We start from the raw sequence: 17,001 nt of genomic DNA on the forward strand, positions 1-17,001 counted from the left end.
TGATCGACTAGAAGCTCTCAATGCCTTACGCTATAAATTACCTCAATACTTTGGCAGTTCATTTCTTTTCTTGTGTACTTGGTTAGGAAAATGCAGAAATCCTTGTGACTCAGCTTCAGACTACTATAAATTATGAAGAAATGGGGGAGGGGGTCACATTTCAAATTAGAAAAGGCAATTCTAGGAGTATGGGAGGAATACTGGTTGCTAAATTTGAGGTAAGCATCGCTCGGTATCTCAAAATCTGAGCAGCTACCGCCACCTAGAGATTCACGAGCCAAACACGCTGCTCGTGGATGTCATGGCTCTGGCAAGTGAGGCTGCCGGTCCAAACTGTTCTTACTCCGCAGTGTAGTGTGTGCATGCTGGGTTGTTTTTTAATTAACCCTGTAACTGAGGTGGTACCTGCAAATCCTGTCCTATCAATGCAGGTAGCCACTCTTTTATGGTCTTCCTTGGAAATAAGTGAATGAGGAGCATCACTTTGAGTAAATCATTTGCTGAATGAACTTTAGACTACACCTAAAGAAGTGTTTGCAAGTCAAATGTGTTTCTTACAGCTGCAGCTGAGACTTGGTAGCACGTCTAAAGCTTGCACCAAAAAAAATGCAATGTAGAACTCTTCCCTTAAGGATTGAATTGGGGGAGGTTGTTCCCCATCCCATTATTGAAGTCTAATCGATAGGGGTCATCCTTCAGTAGATAATTGGTGGAATCCTGATTTTTCTTAATGTATCAGCGCAGCAGCCTTTAGCTTGGTTTCATTAGATCCAGGATGTTCCTGATTTCACAAATAAGTATCAAAGTTAAACTGGATATATAGGTATTTGTTGCTACCTCAAATCTAACAACATAGCATGTGCTTTTTCTATCTGCCCCTTGATTCTTAGGATCTAGTTTCCTGTTTTGTTTTGAACTCACAGCTTTTTGTTTTGTACGTCAATCTTTGGCTATAGCAGGATTTTCCTTTGCATTGGGGAGAGAAGAATAAGCACTGTTCCGTATTTAATTTGTGAGGAACTGCTTATAAAGAGAAACAATGTGCCTTTTTTACCCACTGAACTCAATCTCATGTGCAGTTATTTCTGTTGGGCTCTTACAGACACGGTATGTTTTGGGGGCTTTTATAATAACTGCTAGCTTATGGCTATCAAGTGCCCAGTGGAATAAGAAACTCAACACAACTAAACCTCAGTGGGAGTTGCTAACTTTGATCTCCCAGAGCCTTGAAAGTTCAAGCCAGTAGTTGACTGCGTGTGCTGCGTATCTTTCTGGGTGATTCTTTGGGTGATTTCGTAAGGTAATTGAAATCTGTCAGTGTAAAGTATATCAGGAGAAACACTTAGTATATAGCTTTTGAGGAATCAGAGTTTTCCTGTGTGAAACTGAGGAGCTGTGATATAGGGATATTTGCCATTCAAGTTCAGGACGCAAGTGCAAACTGTTTGTACCATACCAGGGTGTATGAGAACTGTTGTTCCAAACTAGTGTTTAAGAAACTACCCTTGGCTCACCTGGAGTTCCACATCCAACTTCAGCCTTTCCAGTTGGCTACACTGGGCTACAAGTTGGCTTGAAGTCCTTTGTGTGTGTAGAATAGCAGGAAGAGCCTGGAAAAAGATTCAACTAGGCAAAGCCTTGCTCAAAATGCTGTTATATGCTCTTTAGTAACTCAGAATAGAAAAGACTTGTTGCTGCAGTTAAAGCTGTAACAATAATACCAGAACTAACTCCTTGTCATCCCGTTCCCGTTGTCATGTCGTATTGTTTCCCTCCTCCCACTTCACTACCCCATCCGTTAGTACACATCTTAAGAAAGGCAGTTAAGCTTATTTTGTGCCAGTTCTAGTGCAGGTTGTACCTTATCTAATGTGATCAAAACATGGTTTTCTTAAAACATAACAGCTCCTGGAGAAATGACGTTTTGTCTAGATGAAGGAATTAAAGGTTACGATCTCTGGATTCCTTAGTGCCTCCTGCCATTTACTTTATATGCTTGGTGCAACATTTAGTATCCATATGGTTTAGTTTACCTTTCTTTACACTGGCCGTGGCACTCTCCATAAGTGTTCAGTACTTGATATGCTGAGATAAAAAGAACTGAAATCTAAACTTTATTCAAGGGCTGGATTAGTATGTAAACTAACCTCCTCTTAGTCATAGCTGTCACTGTACCACAGAAGTGCATGGACGCTGTTGGGATGAAGGACAGGACTTGTTTTGCAGTATTTGTAGATAATTGTGCCTGCTGGCTGCCTGCATTAAAACTTGGATCTTCACTTGCTATTTACATTCCTTTTGAGTTGATAATCCAGTTTGACTGAGCTGTAAATGCCAAGAGAGAAATGCTATTTGATAGAATTTGTATTGAAAGCCAGTGTGAGTCCAAGGGGGAAGCAAAGCCACTAACAAGTTCAAGCTGGCAAGGGTAACTTAACCAGAACCTGTGCCAGGAAACTGTGGTGAAGTACGAATTTGCTGCTGAACATCATGACTGCCCTTTATCTTTATAATCGGTTGAACCAAAACTAGCAGTAAACGAATCTGAGGTTCTCCCATTTCTGCTTTTCCAGATAGAAGCATTACAGTTTATGTCAATATCGTGATTAATTTTTGTTGTTGTTGGCAGCAAGTGTCCTGCAGACTGGTGAAGAAGGGTTGGTTTTATTTTATGGGAGGCAAAGAAGGATGTTTCATGTCTTATTACAGCAGCAGGGTGTTGGCAAGTTCCTGCCAATGAAATGGTACAAAGAGAGGATAAACAGGTGCTTCTTTACATCTTCTCACAGAAATCCATTTCGTGTAGTGACTAGCAAAAGAATATCTGAAAATGAGTTTTCCCCTTAAAGGTAATGATTTGCACCTGAATTGAAAAGAAGGAGCAAAGCTGCCTTCCTTGAAGACTCATGTTAAGTCCTTTTTCTCTCTCTGTTTTACACTGATGATTAATTTCTGCTGCACCCTGTGCAGAACCTTCCTGCAGTTGTAACTGCAAAAAAGTAGCAGGAGTGATACTGATGTTGCAAAAGGAGAAGTGAGTCAATTCCACACTCCTCCATTAAAAAAATAAAAATAAAAAGGCAGAAATAAGATTTAAGAAGAAGCTATTTGGAGTTCTATGTCTCCAAAGAAGTCTGACAAACCTAGATGCAACATCATGAATTCCATGAAGTCGTATTGCCTGATTCTTAATCAGTTTTGTTCAACATAGGTATTGTTGTATGTTTTTTTTTCCTTGCTCTTATTCCTGTAACTGTTATAAAAATTATAGAATCTTATACTTGAAAATACCAGAAATCATTTCCCTTGCCTTTAGCTAATGGAAGGACAGGTATACAATGAGAGCTAGAAAGCACAATAACTAACTTTGGAGTAAGTCTTCAGTCACAAAGCACCACCAGACCTACTGATATTCAGTAGAAGATGAACTGCTGATACTCTCCATATCTTACAAGTAGTCGTGTTCAGGCATACCTCAAAACATGACCTGTAAAATTACAACAAAATTGTTGAGGACAGTCCTGAGCCGTTTGTATTTTAACAGAGGAATGCATCTGTGGAGATGCATTGGGAAAAAAAGACAAATGGAACTCTGTCATCTTTTTTTCCTTGTTTTGATAGGTATAGTGGTGCTACACTGGCTTCATCCCCTGTATATGCTGAACATCTGTATTATGAATAGACATTGCCTTGCACTTCTCCATTTCATACAAATGAAGGCTGACCTTTGGGCCCCGGCAAGCCACCCTGGTTTGTGCTTATAGGGCTGGTAAATACCTATTTGTGCAGTCACAGTTCTCCATGGGACTAGGTCTTTCCTGAATTTCATAGCAAATTTGCTGCGGGTAAAGGCAGTCCCTGGATGAGACAGGAAGCTGTGTTGCATTTCAGATCAAACCTCATGAAGGTTTTAATGGTGAAGAATGTTTCTATTTTAACGCTAGTTTTGTTGTTCTTGTTGTTCTTTGTTATATAATAGTTGAGCCCACAAATTAGAAGCATGAGGCTAAAAGCTGAAGAATGAAGGAAGAAACAAAAAGCCATATGGCAATAGCAGGAGGTCCTGCCACCCCACCTTAGGCTCGTGACAACATGCCCTACATTTAACCTACAGTCAGGAACTAATTAATGACACAGATGGAAGTAAGCTAGCATATGTATTCAAACTAATATCCCTAAGGTTTTAATCAGCTGCCCTGCCTCTTTCTGGGTTAGACATCTGAGTGACCATAGAGAGATTTGCAAAATCTGTGAGTGATACGCGTGGTTAAGGCAGCTTGGGGTAGTGGCTGAAGCAAGGGATTGGGAGCAAGAGCTTCCCTGCTCTCCTCTGGTGCATCAGCAACTTGCTGTGCAATCTGGGGTAAGTTGTTTAAATGTCTTTGTGGGCTTCAGCCTACCCAGAAGGAAAACAGGATTTCTGATGTGGTTCCTCCTCACATAGGGATGCTGAGATTTAGTGTTTGCAAGCCACTGTTTTGATAACATGTTCTTCAAGAAATGTTGCTGCTGCAACTCTTCACTTGTACATAAGAACCAGGTCTCTCTGCTCTTGCAGCTTCTAAGTGTTTTTTTCCTTTCTAGAACCACTAATTATCTTTGATAAGACAGCTCTGCTTTTGATTCTGAATAGGGTGGTGACTTCTACATAATCTGTTGTGTTGTGCAGAGGTTTGGGAGAGTTTTCAACAGACTAATTGGGTAATTTAATGTTTCTCCCTTTAACTTTCCTTTTCCTCCCTCCACCCCCAGCTATTTGAAGAGAAGTTCTCCTTCACTCCAGGGCAATAGCATCTGCTTGTGTGAGGTGACAGGTACTGAAGTTTTTCTAGGGAAGTGTTTATTTAATGACAGAAAGCCTGTACACAAACTTGTCCTTTGGAGCTTCAGGGCTCTTACAGTGAGAACAGTACGCTGCCAGCAAAGTCACCTTCTTCAGCAGGGGGGTGTCTGAGTGAAACAAGACACCCAAGTGCAGAGCAGAGTTAAGTTAGGTGCTGTTGGGCTGGATTTTGCATACTTCTGTTTACAGGCATGTCTGAGCTATTTATGTGCTGCTCTTGGTGGGGGAAGGAAGGAGCTAGTCTGCACACCTAGAAAGCTTCCCTGTCGTCCCCCCCCCCCCCCCAAAAAAAAAGTAATTATTACCAAATATGCAGGTATTCTTCAGGAGTCCTGAATGTGAGGAAGCTGTTTTGCTGAAACCTGTCACATTTTGTTCTGATACAGCTGTTATCTTGGGTTTAGGTGTCAGACTCTTCTGATTTTTATGAGTGCATAAGTACAGGGCCACCTTTACAGCTGGTATAAATCTGTGAACTATGGGCTTACACGAGGCAGTGACTGTGTCCACCAGGATTAGGTCCACTGGAATATACTGCTTCAATAAACCTCAAGAACTTTTGTGGAAATAATCTCCCATGATGCCACAACCTGTAGTTATATTTGGTAGCAAAGTATGAAAAGTCATGAACCAGGTGAACTTCACTTTTAGATGGGGAGGGGAAGGACCCTGCGTCAGTGTAATTTACAGGAATTGAAGTGTAACACTACTGTGAAAGAAATTACACCATTCTACAACTGGGAGAAGGCAGGAGCTTTACAAATTACTTTTTCCTTCCAGACTGCAAGCTTTTTTTCTGTATGTTCCATTAAATGTTTGTACCTTGAGCATTACAACTCGTGAAGCTTGTTTTCAAACACTTGCGTCTTTACCAGATGTACCTTCTCACCCCTTGTAGTAATTCCAAATGCTTTTCCTCTGTGGAGCATGTGAAATAAAAGCGGCAAAGTCTGAGTGGGTAAGAACATACACTGGTATTTGCCTGACTAAGGAAGAAGGGGGGGATGGTGTTATTTGGGTATGTCTGAGCTACTATATGCTAGTTCCAACATCTGACCATGGAAATAATGTTGTCAGTGGAACTTGCTGCCCTCTATTAAATCCAGTTGAAGTTGGTCCCCAGATTTTTAAAACAGGTGAGGGATTGAGAGCCAGGCATACAATTGCAGAAGTTTTGTTTCAGCATGAAACCACCTTGAGGGTGTGGAAGAAAAAAAAACCCTAAAAACTATAATGTTGTAATGCTTTGAGATCTGTGGTGAACTGCGTCATGGTGAAATATCAGTGGTGAAAGAGCACTTCTCGCTGAAGTGTTTTCAATACAGTTACATTAACATAGTAACCTAATTTTCCAACAGTGTTATCTCCAAAGAAAAAGCTGCTGTTAACAGCAGGACACATGCAGGGCTGGCTCTGGTGAGGTAGGTTAGATTCCTAATGAGTATATCCCTGCTCCTTACAGATCCTTCATTATTCCATTAATATAAATGGAGGTGGCTTTGCAAACTGCCCAGTTTCTGCTCTTGGTCTGGTTGTTCCCTTATAATTTTGGAGTTGACTCCTCCCAGAAGCTGCTCTGATAGATACCTCAGCGTAAGCTTTTATCCCTTGCCCCATCTGTGGAAGGTATTTCCATAGAGATGCCGTGCTAACAACTGAACTGAGCATGTGTTGAGAGAAATCTGCACACGAGGGCGGGCAGCCAAAAGATGACTGATAACACCACTGGCAAATGCAGGCATATTGTTAATACCTGTCAGGGCTCCGACAACAGGCATTTCCAGTTTGGGGTTTGTGCACACCACGACACACTGATCTGCTTCATTTCAAGGACTGACTATGGCTAAAAACAAGGTATTGTCTTACAGCAATGCCACACACAGTCAGGGTCTCAGCAAAGGTAAGAGTCTTGCAACAAATGGGTATAGCCCTTGCTCTTCTCCCTTACCCTAGAGAAAGCACTACCTGCCCAAACCATGGGTAACTGCTCCATCTGATGCTTATGCTTTTTAACCATTGACTTTCCTTGGCTAAGCTTCACTTACATTCCTGTTGAGTGCATAATGTTCTATAGGTCCTAGGAAGCTTGTCACTTGCAGCAGAACCGATGGGTGCGTGGGATGTTTTACATGCTGTTCAGAAGTTTACAGGCATTTGTAAGATCCAAGCTCAACTGGTACAGCAGCTTCTGGGTTGTGCCAGGGCTGCTGGACACATGTCACGGTACAAGGGATCCAACTCAACGCTAGTTTGCACGCAACATGCTCTGTTCTGTTCCTACTCTTGGGTGCCAATTATCCTTGACTTCAGTGGGAGCTTCATGTGTGTACTTGGCAGAATAGCTTAGTCCTGTGACGATTCAGCACAGTATTTTGTACCAGAGAGCCATAGTGAAATGGAAGACAAACCACAGATGCTGCTCAAAGGTCTGAGGTTCTTCTGCATGCAGGTTGAATTAGCATTATATAAAGCTCTAGTGGCTATCAAAGCAAATGATTTTGGAGAACTGTAATTATCTGCTCCTGTAGAAGAACCAGATAGTATTGTGGCACAGAGTAATTATTTCATGAAATGGTTTTGTGGTTCTTTTTCTTGTTTTGAGGGGCAAAATAGGTACCCTAATCTATAAGGTGAACTTTACTTTCACAGGCATTGCATAATGTTACTTCTAAATGACCACAGAATGGCATTAATGTAACTTGACATGAACTCTAAAACAGATTAATGCAGTTTTTTAAGCCTGAAGTCAGGTTTGAAATTGGAATTTGCTAATGCTTAGGTTTTAGACTTTGAAGTCACATCCCTACTGTACAGTATTTCAGGCATGGCAGTAGGAGTGCAGCATGTTACCCTACCCATGATACTCCTGATGAGCAAAAATAAACCTGCTTGTAGTGGTTCTTATTTGAGTCCTCCTTATTTGAGGAGGGCTGTCACTGCATACCTTGGTATTTTAACATGGAATTAGGGCAAAAAAAAAAAAAATGTTATGGTAAAGCATATTGTGTTTGATATGTGTAGTGGCATGCACACAAGTACCTTTTTGGAGCTGAGTTTGTTTGCATAGGGATAGCAACCCCAGATGCAGTTTGGAAGCCCCATGTGCAGGATGCTGTACAAATAGCTGGAAAGGCAGCATTGTGTCACTTGCTCAACAATCGGTTCCTATTGTCCAGTTACAAAAATAGTCCACATCTGTTCTCTTCCATGGCTGTTGTCGTTCTGAAAGCACTGGTGCCATGTGTGAGTATGGCCTGCTATTCCTTCTCTTGTGTGTGGTGCCAAAACTCATCCTGCTGATTTCCTGGTATGGGCAGAATGGGACTGAGATCCATCCGACAGAAATCCTGCTGGGAGCTCCTTGTAGTCCTGCACTTGGCCAATTTAAGTATAAGGATGCTTGTAATGAGGAGGCTGTCTGGTGTGTGCCCATTAGGGCAGCTGGATTCTCTCTCTTCAACCTTTGAAGCAAGTCTGTGCCCTTTGCAGTATCCAGAAAAGTATAAAGGAAGTTGGTAAGAAACTGACACATAACTCTGTGAAAGATCAAGGTATAATATCATGGCATTATTATTTTGCCACTGTTCTCTTTGAGTTCTTTCCCACCTCTGGTTGGCAGGAGAAGTTGTGATTTTTATTTTCAATGTGTTGTGGGGAGAGTGATAAAACCCCACAAAACCCCCTTGGAAGTGCTTTAACCAGATGCATACCTCTCTAGAGCCAGTGAACGCTTTGTGGAGTTTCACTGCTCTCAGCTGTACCATAGGCAATATTTAGCAATGTAAGATAAAAGCAAATTTCTCATGTTAAAAGCTTCAGTTTACAAACTACTTGTAAATTTGCTTGCTATTCATCTTAGTCTTCAAAATGGTTCTTAGTCTCTGCCATCTCTGGCATTACGGGTAAGTAGATTTTATTACCTCAGGGAAAACCAACATGAGAAAAATAAAATGGGTTTCTTCTTCCTGACACGAAGCACCAACTTAACAAGAATACAAATTGAGTGTGGGTGTGCATGTGTATGTATTTGGGGGGTGCTTTGTTTTCAATAATAAAAAGTAATTATATAGTTTGCCGCATAAATAGCCGAGAGGATAACCAGTGTGTCAGACATCCAGTTATGCATGTGTTAAAGGTTAATACTATTTGTTCTCAGTATGTTTAGTCTCTGCAAATCATGTGCTGACATGCATCCCATTTTGGTATCTGTTCACACACTCTGGTAATGATGCGTAGAGCAGGAACTCATGCCTGTGCTGTTCAATAGTATTTAGTAAATTGAACTTGTGTATAAAGGTCTTAAAAAATGCCAAGGCAGAAAATGAATGTCTCCTTGCTGCTAATTTTATCTTCCACCACACACTTCTTGCTGGAGACTAAAGCATTATGAATCTGTTCACTACTGAAAGTTACTTCAGCTTTCATGGCACGTATCAGGATGCAGAAAAGCAAACGCATGTTCACAGCTGTCCCTCAGGTCTCTCTGCTGGAAATACAACCTGTTAAGCTGCTAGATTTCTACTTAAAATAACTAAAAATAATGAAATCAAACAATTAAGTGGTGAATCCTCATTAAATGTAAGTATCTAAATAAGTTGTACAGCTAGGTAATTGACTGCATATGTAAACTAGCAGTAGATAATTGACATGACCTTCATTTAATGAGCCTCCTTCCCATTAGTGGAGACAACTGCCACAATTATGTGCCCTTATTCTAGTTGTAATTGTGTGGACTTTATTGAAGTACAAACTAGGTCACGCCTTCCTGAGATCTGGTCTATGGTGGGTGACCTCTTTTCATTGCTTCAGCTTTACTATGCTGCATGGGAGAAGGAAGGATGTTCTTGCAGCCATGAGAATGAACACAGAATCCTAGACTGCCTTAGGTTGAAAGGGACCTTAAAGTTCATCCAGCTCCAATACCCTGCCAAAGGCAGAGACACCTTCCACTAGACCAGGTTGCTCCAAGCACCGTCCAACCCGGCCTTGAACACTGCCAGGGATGGGGCAGCCACAGCTTCTCTGGGCAGCCTGTGCCAGCGCCTCACCACCCTCACAGGGAGGAATTTCTTCCTGATTGTGGAATCATAGAATGGGTTAGGGTTGGAAAGGACCTTAAGATCATCTAGTTTCAACCCCCCTGCCATGGGCAGGGACACCACATACTAAACTATGTCTAGATCTCCCCTCTGTCAGGTTAAAGCCGTTCCCCTTGTTCTGTCATTACAGGCCCTTGTAAAAAGCCCCTTAGTATATTAGTGTAACAGGGCAGGCTGTATCTTTAATCTTTGCAATATAATGAAGGTTAGATAGTTAGGGAGCCGAGGGAAAGGACTTGAAGCTGCCATCCAAAGTGTTTCCAATGGTCTTTTTGGTGCCACATTGGAGTATTAGTCCTGCCTCACTAACTCATGAACTGACTCATGAGCCATGTATTCATGAGTCAGTTCAACAGTAGCTGAAAGGTGGTGTTTCTACCCATGAAGTGAGATTTAAATGTTGCTCTGCTATAGGATGTTAAACTAGTAGATTTTGAGCAGCTGCTGCTGGAAATTACTATGGCCTTTAAAATGAAGAGATTTCCTAGGTGTTAAAATATTGTTTTCTTCTATTAAATAATTTGATATTATTTTGCTGCCAAAGACAAGGATTGTGTATAATCCTCAGATAGAATAACCTTTTCATATCCTGCTCATACAGTTAGGCATAGTCTGGGATTCATTTACAAAGAAGTAGATGTTTGATCTGTTTGCTTGCTAGCAGGATTGCATGTCTGTGCTGCTAAAGCTTACTGTGCCATACTCTTCTACTGTTATAAATGGGAGGAAGAAGGGTGGCTTTCAGGTGGACACATTTCCTTGTGTGTTTTCAGTATGTTATATGGATAATGGCTGTCTTGTAGTTCCTGGTTTTCAGAGCCCAGTTGTACACTGTTTCTTGCCAGTCAGATAACAGCAGTGGTTGTATGTCATCAGATGAGATGTAAATTGATCAAGCTTGACAGCAGTTTCCTTGCTAAATGGAAGGCAAGATTGATTGAGGAAGGATTAATTTAACATGAGCTATAAAGTACTATTGGATCTGGTGACCAACCAGCCATTGGCAGAGGATGCTGAGGTCTTACTGAAGTCAATTGGTGAGGTTTCTCCACGTCTCTTCAGTCTTCTTCTGTGTAAGAAAAATATATGTGTGAATCAAGTTGCATAGCTGCTATTCTATTCATTTCACATCCCTCCAAGTTCACTGCTACCATGAGGTAAACAGCTCAGTGACAACAGTGAAGGATGTGGCCTGGTCCAAAGATCCTGCCTAACTTAAGGCTGACCTACTTACCTTGAAAAGTAAATGTCCAGCCTCCAACCAGTGTATATAGCTGATGGGTGCAATCTTCTCTTTGTTTTGTGCTGGTCTTGGTGCCTCTTGTGTGGTGTCCTCTATCTTTTGCACTGGAAGGCCCCTGGGGTACTACTATGTGCTCAGACAAAATCTGTCCTCCAGAGTCAAGATATTGGCTGGGATCTCTGGGCACTACTCTAATGAAAATAACAGGAACTTGATAAGGAGCCAGAAGATCTGTGTTGTGTGTTCGCTGCTCTGGTGGTCACAGAGTTTGATGTGGGTGTTTGGGGATTTTTCCTTTTAAGTTTTATATAAAACAATTTTCAGAGTACATGAATTATTTGTGTTGCCTGTTCCACTGGCTCTGCGTTTGTATGAACCACCCTTTCTCCCTCTTAGCTTGTCTTTCCTTGTTTGATAAAGGAAGACTGATAACCACCTTCCTTGAGTTGTAAATCATCTCTCTAAGTGTTTCTCTTCCTCCCCTTTGAGGAAGAAATCTGGTATTGCTCCCTGTAGAATGTTATAAAAATCCAAGGATGAAAAAAATCTGCAAAATATTAGTGTTCTACATGGTTAGAGCAAACACTATGTTCCTGTGAGTCACATGTCAGGTTTGTTTAATTTTAATAAATCTATGCCACAGTAACACTTTTAAACAGGAAGAAGGATGGAGAGATGGAAAAAGAGTTGTGCTGGGTAGCCAGCCAGATTCTTAGCCAAAACGTTGTTTGAGAGGGGCATGGACACAAACCCAAACACTTCCCACTCTCCCCACACTCCATTAAGTATAATTTGAGACCTACATTTTGGGCACTGCCATTCCAGTACATATTTCATTTTCTTTGTATGCTTTATGATAGATTGTCTTTCCATGTTCCAGTCTTAAGAGTACTAGTTTCCCACAGCATATTTGCAAGAGATGAAGTAAGCCTTTTAACATAACACCCTGTTGGCAAACAGAAATAGCATTTACTCCAATGAGAGTTGCCAAGTATGAGGTACTTCCGAATGAACTTCAAAAGCTCTGAAACAAGCATTAGCTGCTGCTTCAAAAATGTGAACAATGCCATTGCTTTCTAGCAAGCAGAACTGGTGAGAGCAGGGATCAGAAAGAGAAAAAATAACAACTGGATGTGATGGATGTTGTAGTAGCTCTTGAGATAGGTCAAAATATAGCTGTCTGTCACTGCAGGGTTTGGCGGTTCTTGTAATAGTACACAGTGTGTACTCTGCACTTGAGGAGGAAAACATTTCTGCTTTGAGGAATGTACAATCTACGGAGACTTAGTGAAGCACTTGGGAAGGAGCAGTCACACAAGCCCAAGCTGTTGGGAGGGCTGAGAAGAGTGAGTCGTGCAGAATCCAAGCCTGGGGAGGAGTTTTCATACCGGCACTTTCCTGGTGCTACCCCTCCATGCTCAATGAAGACAGAGCCAAGCATACACATAAGCCTCAAAGCGTAACATGTGCCCGAACTTGGGGCAGAGGGTGAGAGAAATGAGCAAGCTTGTTGAGTGTGGCAGTAGGGCTGGTTGTGCTGCTGGATTTCTGCTTTGCTTGCTTGAGAACAGGCACTATAGGGCTTTGGCAAAATACAGTACAGTGGTTCTAGTACTGTCATTTCAGTGTAGCTCTTAACAGCCTGTAATCCAACAGGTCCCTTCCACAGCATTCACCTGATGCAAGCAAGCTGTCCTGCTCAAATTTAGTCTACTGTGCTGGACCATTTTCTCGTTCTGTATTTATACTCACATACCTTCTACTTTTAGTTGAGGAATTGACCTGCTGAAATGTCAGAACTGTGTGGCATTGGCTTCTTGTGTTTTGAAGATTGCTTTCAAAATACAAATGCAGTTTATCCTGGTGCTTTTTGGGGGGTGGATGGGGAGGGGATTGTGCATAGAACAACAAAATATTTTGGCATAGAGAGATCTTAAATATTTCCACTTGAGATGAAAGTCTTGCCTGTCACGTTTCTGAAGCTGCCTTTTATTGCTGAAATGTTGCGTTGCTCAATATCAGTTCTGCCTTTGCTGTTACTTTAAATAGGTGTAATCAGTCAATAAATAAGGAGGTTGCATAGTGTTTAATCTAATACTTACTACAGGAAGACTTTGGCATGTAAGAACTCTGACTTGGTGGCATCAGTGTTGCCCAAGCTTTGGCATATGCTTTCTCTGAAACTGTGAATCAACGAATACCTTTGTACAAGGGTAAGTTTTACTGGGGGTAATGAGTTGCGGCTGCATGCAGCAAATCTCTGCAGAAAACGCATGTCTCATGACAGCTCAGGTGAATTTTATTATTACTCCATCCCTTTTAAATTATTTTTTTTTCCTTTTTCTTGTCCTTAACAGTTCCACCAAGTGAGAAGAGTGATGACCATCCTTTTCCTTACTATGGTTATCTCATACTTCAGTTGCATGAAAGCTGCCCCGATGAAAGAAGCTAGTGTAAGAGGACAAGGCAGCTTGGCTTACCCAGGTCTTCGGACCCACGGGACTCTTGAGAGCCTAAATGGGCCCAACGCTGGTTCAAGAGGACTGACCTCACTGGCGGACACTTTTGAACATGTCATAGAGGAGCTTCTAGATGAAGACCAGGACATCCAGCCCAGCGAGGAAAACAAGGATGCAGACTTGTACACATCTCGAGTCATGCTAAGCAGTCAAGTGCCTTTGGAACCCCCACTGCTCTTTCTGCTTGAGGAGTACAAAAACTACTTGGATGCTGCAAACATGTCCATGAGGGTCCGGCGCCACTCTGACCCAGCTCGCCGTGGGGAACTGAGCGTCTGCGACAGCACGAGCGAGTGGGTGACAGCGGCGGAGAAAAAGACTGCAGTGGACATGTCCGGGGCAACTGTCACTGTCCTGGAGAAAGTCCCAGTACCCAAAGGCCAACTGAAGCAATACTTCTATGAGACCAAATGCAACCCCAAGGGGTACACAAAGGAGGGCTGCAGGGGCATAGACAAGAGGCACTGGAACTCCCAGTGCCGAACTACCCAGTCTTACGTGAGAGCTCTCACTATGGATAATAAAAAGAGAGTTGGCTGGCGCTTTATAAGGATAGACACTTCCTGTGTATGTACATTAACCATTAAAAGGGGAAGATAGTGGGTTTGTGTTGTATAGATTATATTGAGACAAAATTATCTATTTGTATATATACATAACAGGGTAAATTATTCGGTAAAAAAATAATTTTATGGACTGCATGTATAACTGAAGTTTATACAGTACAGTGGTTCCACAATCTATTTATTGAACATATCCATGACCTGAAGGGGAACAAAAGTCATTTGCGCACAAGGTTAAAAAAAAACAACAAAAAAAAACAAACAAAAAAAAAACACAAAAAAAAACCAAAAAAAGAGACCCAAGCAAACAGCAAAGTCTGCATTACATTCCTTGAGAACATTGTGGTTTGTCGCCGTTGCCAAGAATTGATAATAGAAAAAGATTTAAAAAAAAACAAAGAATAAAATTGCATGCTGCTTCAGTTGTGAATTGATGATAAACTGTCCTCTTTCAGAAAAATAAATTGAACCAAAACATTCCGTTTACATTTTAGACAGTGAGTATCTTTATTCCTGTTGGTATTATATCTGTTTACTGCTTTTAACTCCTGATAGCGTTGGAATTAAACAATGTCAAGGTGCTGTTGTCATAGTTTTCCTGTTTCTGTTTTACTTTTGAACTCCCTTCAGATTGAAAAAGGAAAAAAAACCCTCTCGTTACCTTATCCTGGATTAAAAACCAATTTTCTTTTTGTATGTTGTAAAGGTGTTTGCAATAGCAGTCCAACTACTGACAAAAAATAATAAAAAAAGAGGCAACTGAAAAAGAATGGTGATGTTCCACTGTTCCACTTCACATCGTAGAAGCTGAAAGACAGCACTTAATTAACTGTATGGCAACATGCTTCTTTGGAGAATTTTCTTTTCTTTTTTAATTATTTTAACTTTTTTATTTGCTGTCTTTTGAGACCTGCATTTGCTTATACCATGTTTGTTTGTGTTTGATTTTTGTTTTTCTTTTCCTCCCTCTGGAAGGATGGTGGTTGTGATCTTTGAAGTATTTCACTTACCATGCAACTGGAGCTTGTCATATAGAAAATACTCTATATAGAGAGTGTTGAGAGCAATGATCTTCATGTAATAAAAGTCTCTGTGGTGGGTTCAAATGTCTTGGTGAAGCACAACAAGAATGGCACTAGAAGGAATGTCTAGAAAGGTGATGGTGGATCTGCAGGTTCAACCTGGTTTGTCTGGTTGGTCATGGGACTGAGTAGCTCAGTGAGTTCAAGGACAGAGAGCAGTGTTTTATTTTGACTGAGTAGTCAGCCCTAAACATTGTCCTGTGCATCCTGTGAGAGGGAGAGCTTGCCTTTTCCACTTACACTTTTACCTTCCAGGGCATCTCCAGCAGCCCTAGGCCTTCAAAGTGTGTTGTGAAACTGCAGTAGCATCCCTGCCTGGAAGATAGCTGGGGAATGAGGTGGGAAGAAGCCTTGCTTCTAGATGAAGCACTTGGAGTTTGTGTGGCTCTACCTCTGCTGTCAGCCTTATTTTATGAAACAAATATTGGCATAAGAAAAAAATATACTCATGAAGTACATGGAGAGCAAGTGCTGGAGGAGTTTGCTTAATGTTGCTGAGGTTCTGATATACGTATTAACTGGGCACTGCCCCTCTAACTATCCTGAAGTATGTCTAAAGAGGCAGGCTGGAAGCCTGGGAGTTGTGCATAGCACTTGCACTGACTACAGTGGGCAGAGAAGCAGAAATAGCTCATTGGTGAGCTCACTGGAGGCAGATGCTATATTTGTAATTCCTGTAGATGAAGAAAAGTATCTGAACAAAGAGGGAAGTACTGTGAAATATCACTACTTCTGAATGGTGCAGAATCTGCGTTAATCTGCCTCACTGTTTGAGTTAATTAAAAACCTGAACTGGGCAAAGCTTATTTGGAATATGCTCCCCCACAGTAATTCTCTCAGAAGAGCATATTTAACACTGACTTCATGTCCTTTCTAGTAGAAACCCATGCTGGAAGCTAACAGAGGCTAACATTTCAAAATCAGTAATTTCTTCTACTTAGGCTAGAATGGCTTCCCCTTCCCTGGGATAACTGATGGGCAAAAGGGAACCAGCCCAGCTGTGCAGTGAAAACCTTTTGCATTGGCCCTGTGCACACTGGATTGTGATAGAGAAGAGGAAATTGTGTGTCCCACCTGAACTTCAAACCTTGACCTTCCCAATCAATTGCAGCTATTCAGGCTCCCACACAGATATCAGAAATGGGGGGGGGGGGGGGGAAAGAACTTAATGAAATGTCTCAAAACTTCAACTGAATTGTTCTTCGTGCAAAATAAATGTTGGTATAAGGGAGAATTCAATTCCTCTGTGGCCAATACCTGTGTGTGTATTATAATTCTGTGCATTTAATAATCCAGACATGGCTCAGGAGCTATTCTCAGCAATATTCCTAAACTACAGCAGAGAGATGGTGTAACGGTGGCTCCCCTTAAAACCAGGGTTGGTCGCTTAGGAGGGGAAAGGATGAGTGAATAACAAATGGATCACTCATCTAGACTGGAAAAAGAAATGATAGCTAGGACATGACAGTAATTTAATTCAGATACAGGAATAAAACAATTCCCAGTTCTAAGAAATTGAATTTCTAAAAGAGAAGTGTTAATGCATAACCCATGCTAGAAATAAAGTTCCTCATTCCTAAAGTTAATTATGGCTATAGCCTTAACTCAGCAATCCTCACCCAACATAGGTCAGGGTGGTGCTGATGTGGGGT

At 41.5% G+C, this 17,001-nt stretch overlaps 1 protein-coding gene and 1 long non-coding RNA gene across 4 annotated transcripts in view; one reads left to right on the top strand and one right to left on the bottom strand.

The window, feature by feature from the left end:
• Positions 1 to 15,425, top strand: part of BDNF (brain derived neurotrophic factor) — a 38,373-nt gene extending 22,948 nt beyond the window's left edge. For all 3 annotated transcript variants that reach the window (XM_057414399.1, XM_057414401.1, XM_057414400.1), the window contains exon 2: positions 13,543 to 15,425. In XM_057414399.1, coding sequence (XP_057270382.1) covers positions 13,543 to 14,304 — 762 coding nt within the window. In that variant the 3' untranslated portion in view covers positions 14,305 to 15,425. The remainder of the gene's footprint in view (positions 1 to 13,542) is intronic.
• On the bottom strand, positions 10,264 to 11,783 carry LOC130601964 (uncharacterized). The gene is made up of 3 exons (XR_008972779.1): positions 11,173 to 11,783; positions 10,937 to 11,008; positions 10,264 to 10,858 (listed from the first exon to the last, which is right to left on the bottom strand). It is a non-coding gene; the product is annotated as an uncharacterized LOC130601964 (long non-coding RNA).
• Positions 15,426 to 17,001: the final 1,576 nt, after the last annotated feature.

Source organism: Pezoporus wallicus, unplaced genomic scaffold, assembly GCF_028554395.1.
Source record: "Pezoporus wallicus isolate ANWC-B61680 ecotype Strahan unplaced genomic scaffold, APGP_CSIRO_Pwel_v1 contig_5967, whole genome shotgun sequence".
In the NCBI taxonomy this organism is placed as follows: Eukaryota; Metazoa; Chordata; class Aves; order Psittaciformes; family Psittacidae; genus Pezoporus; species Pezoporus wallicus.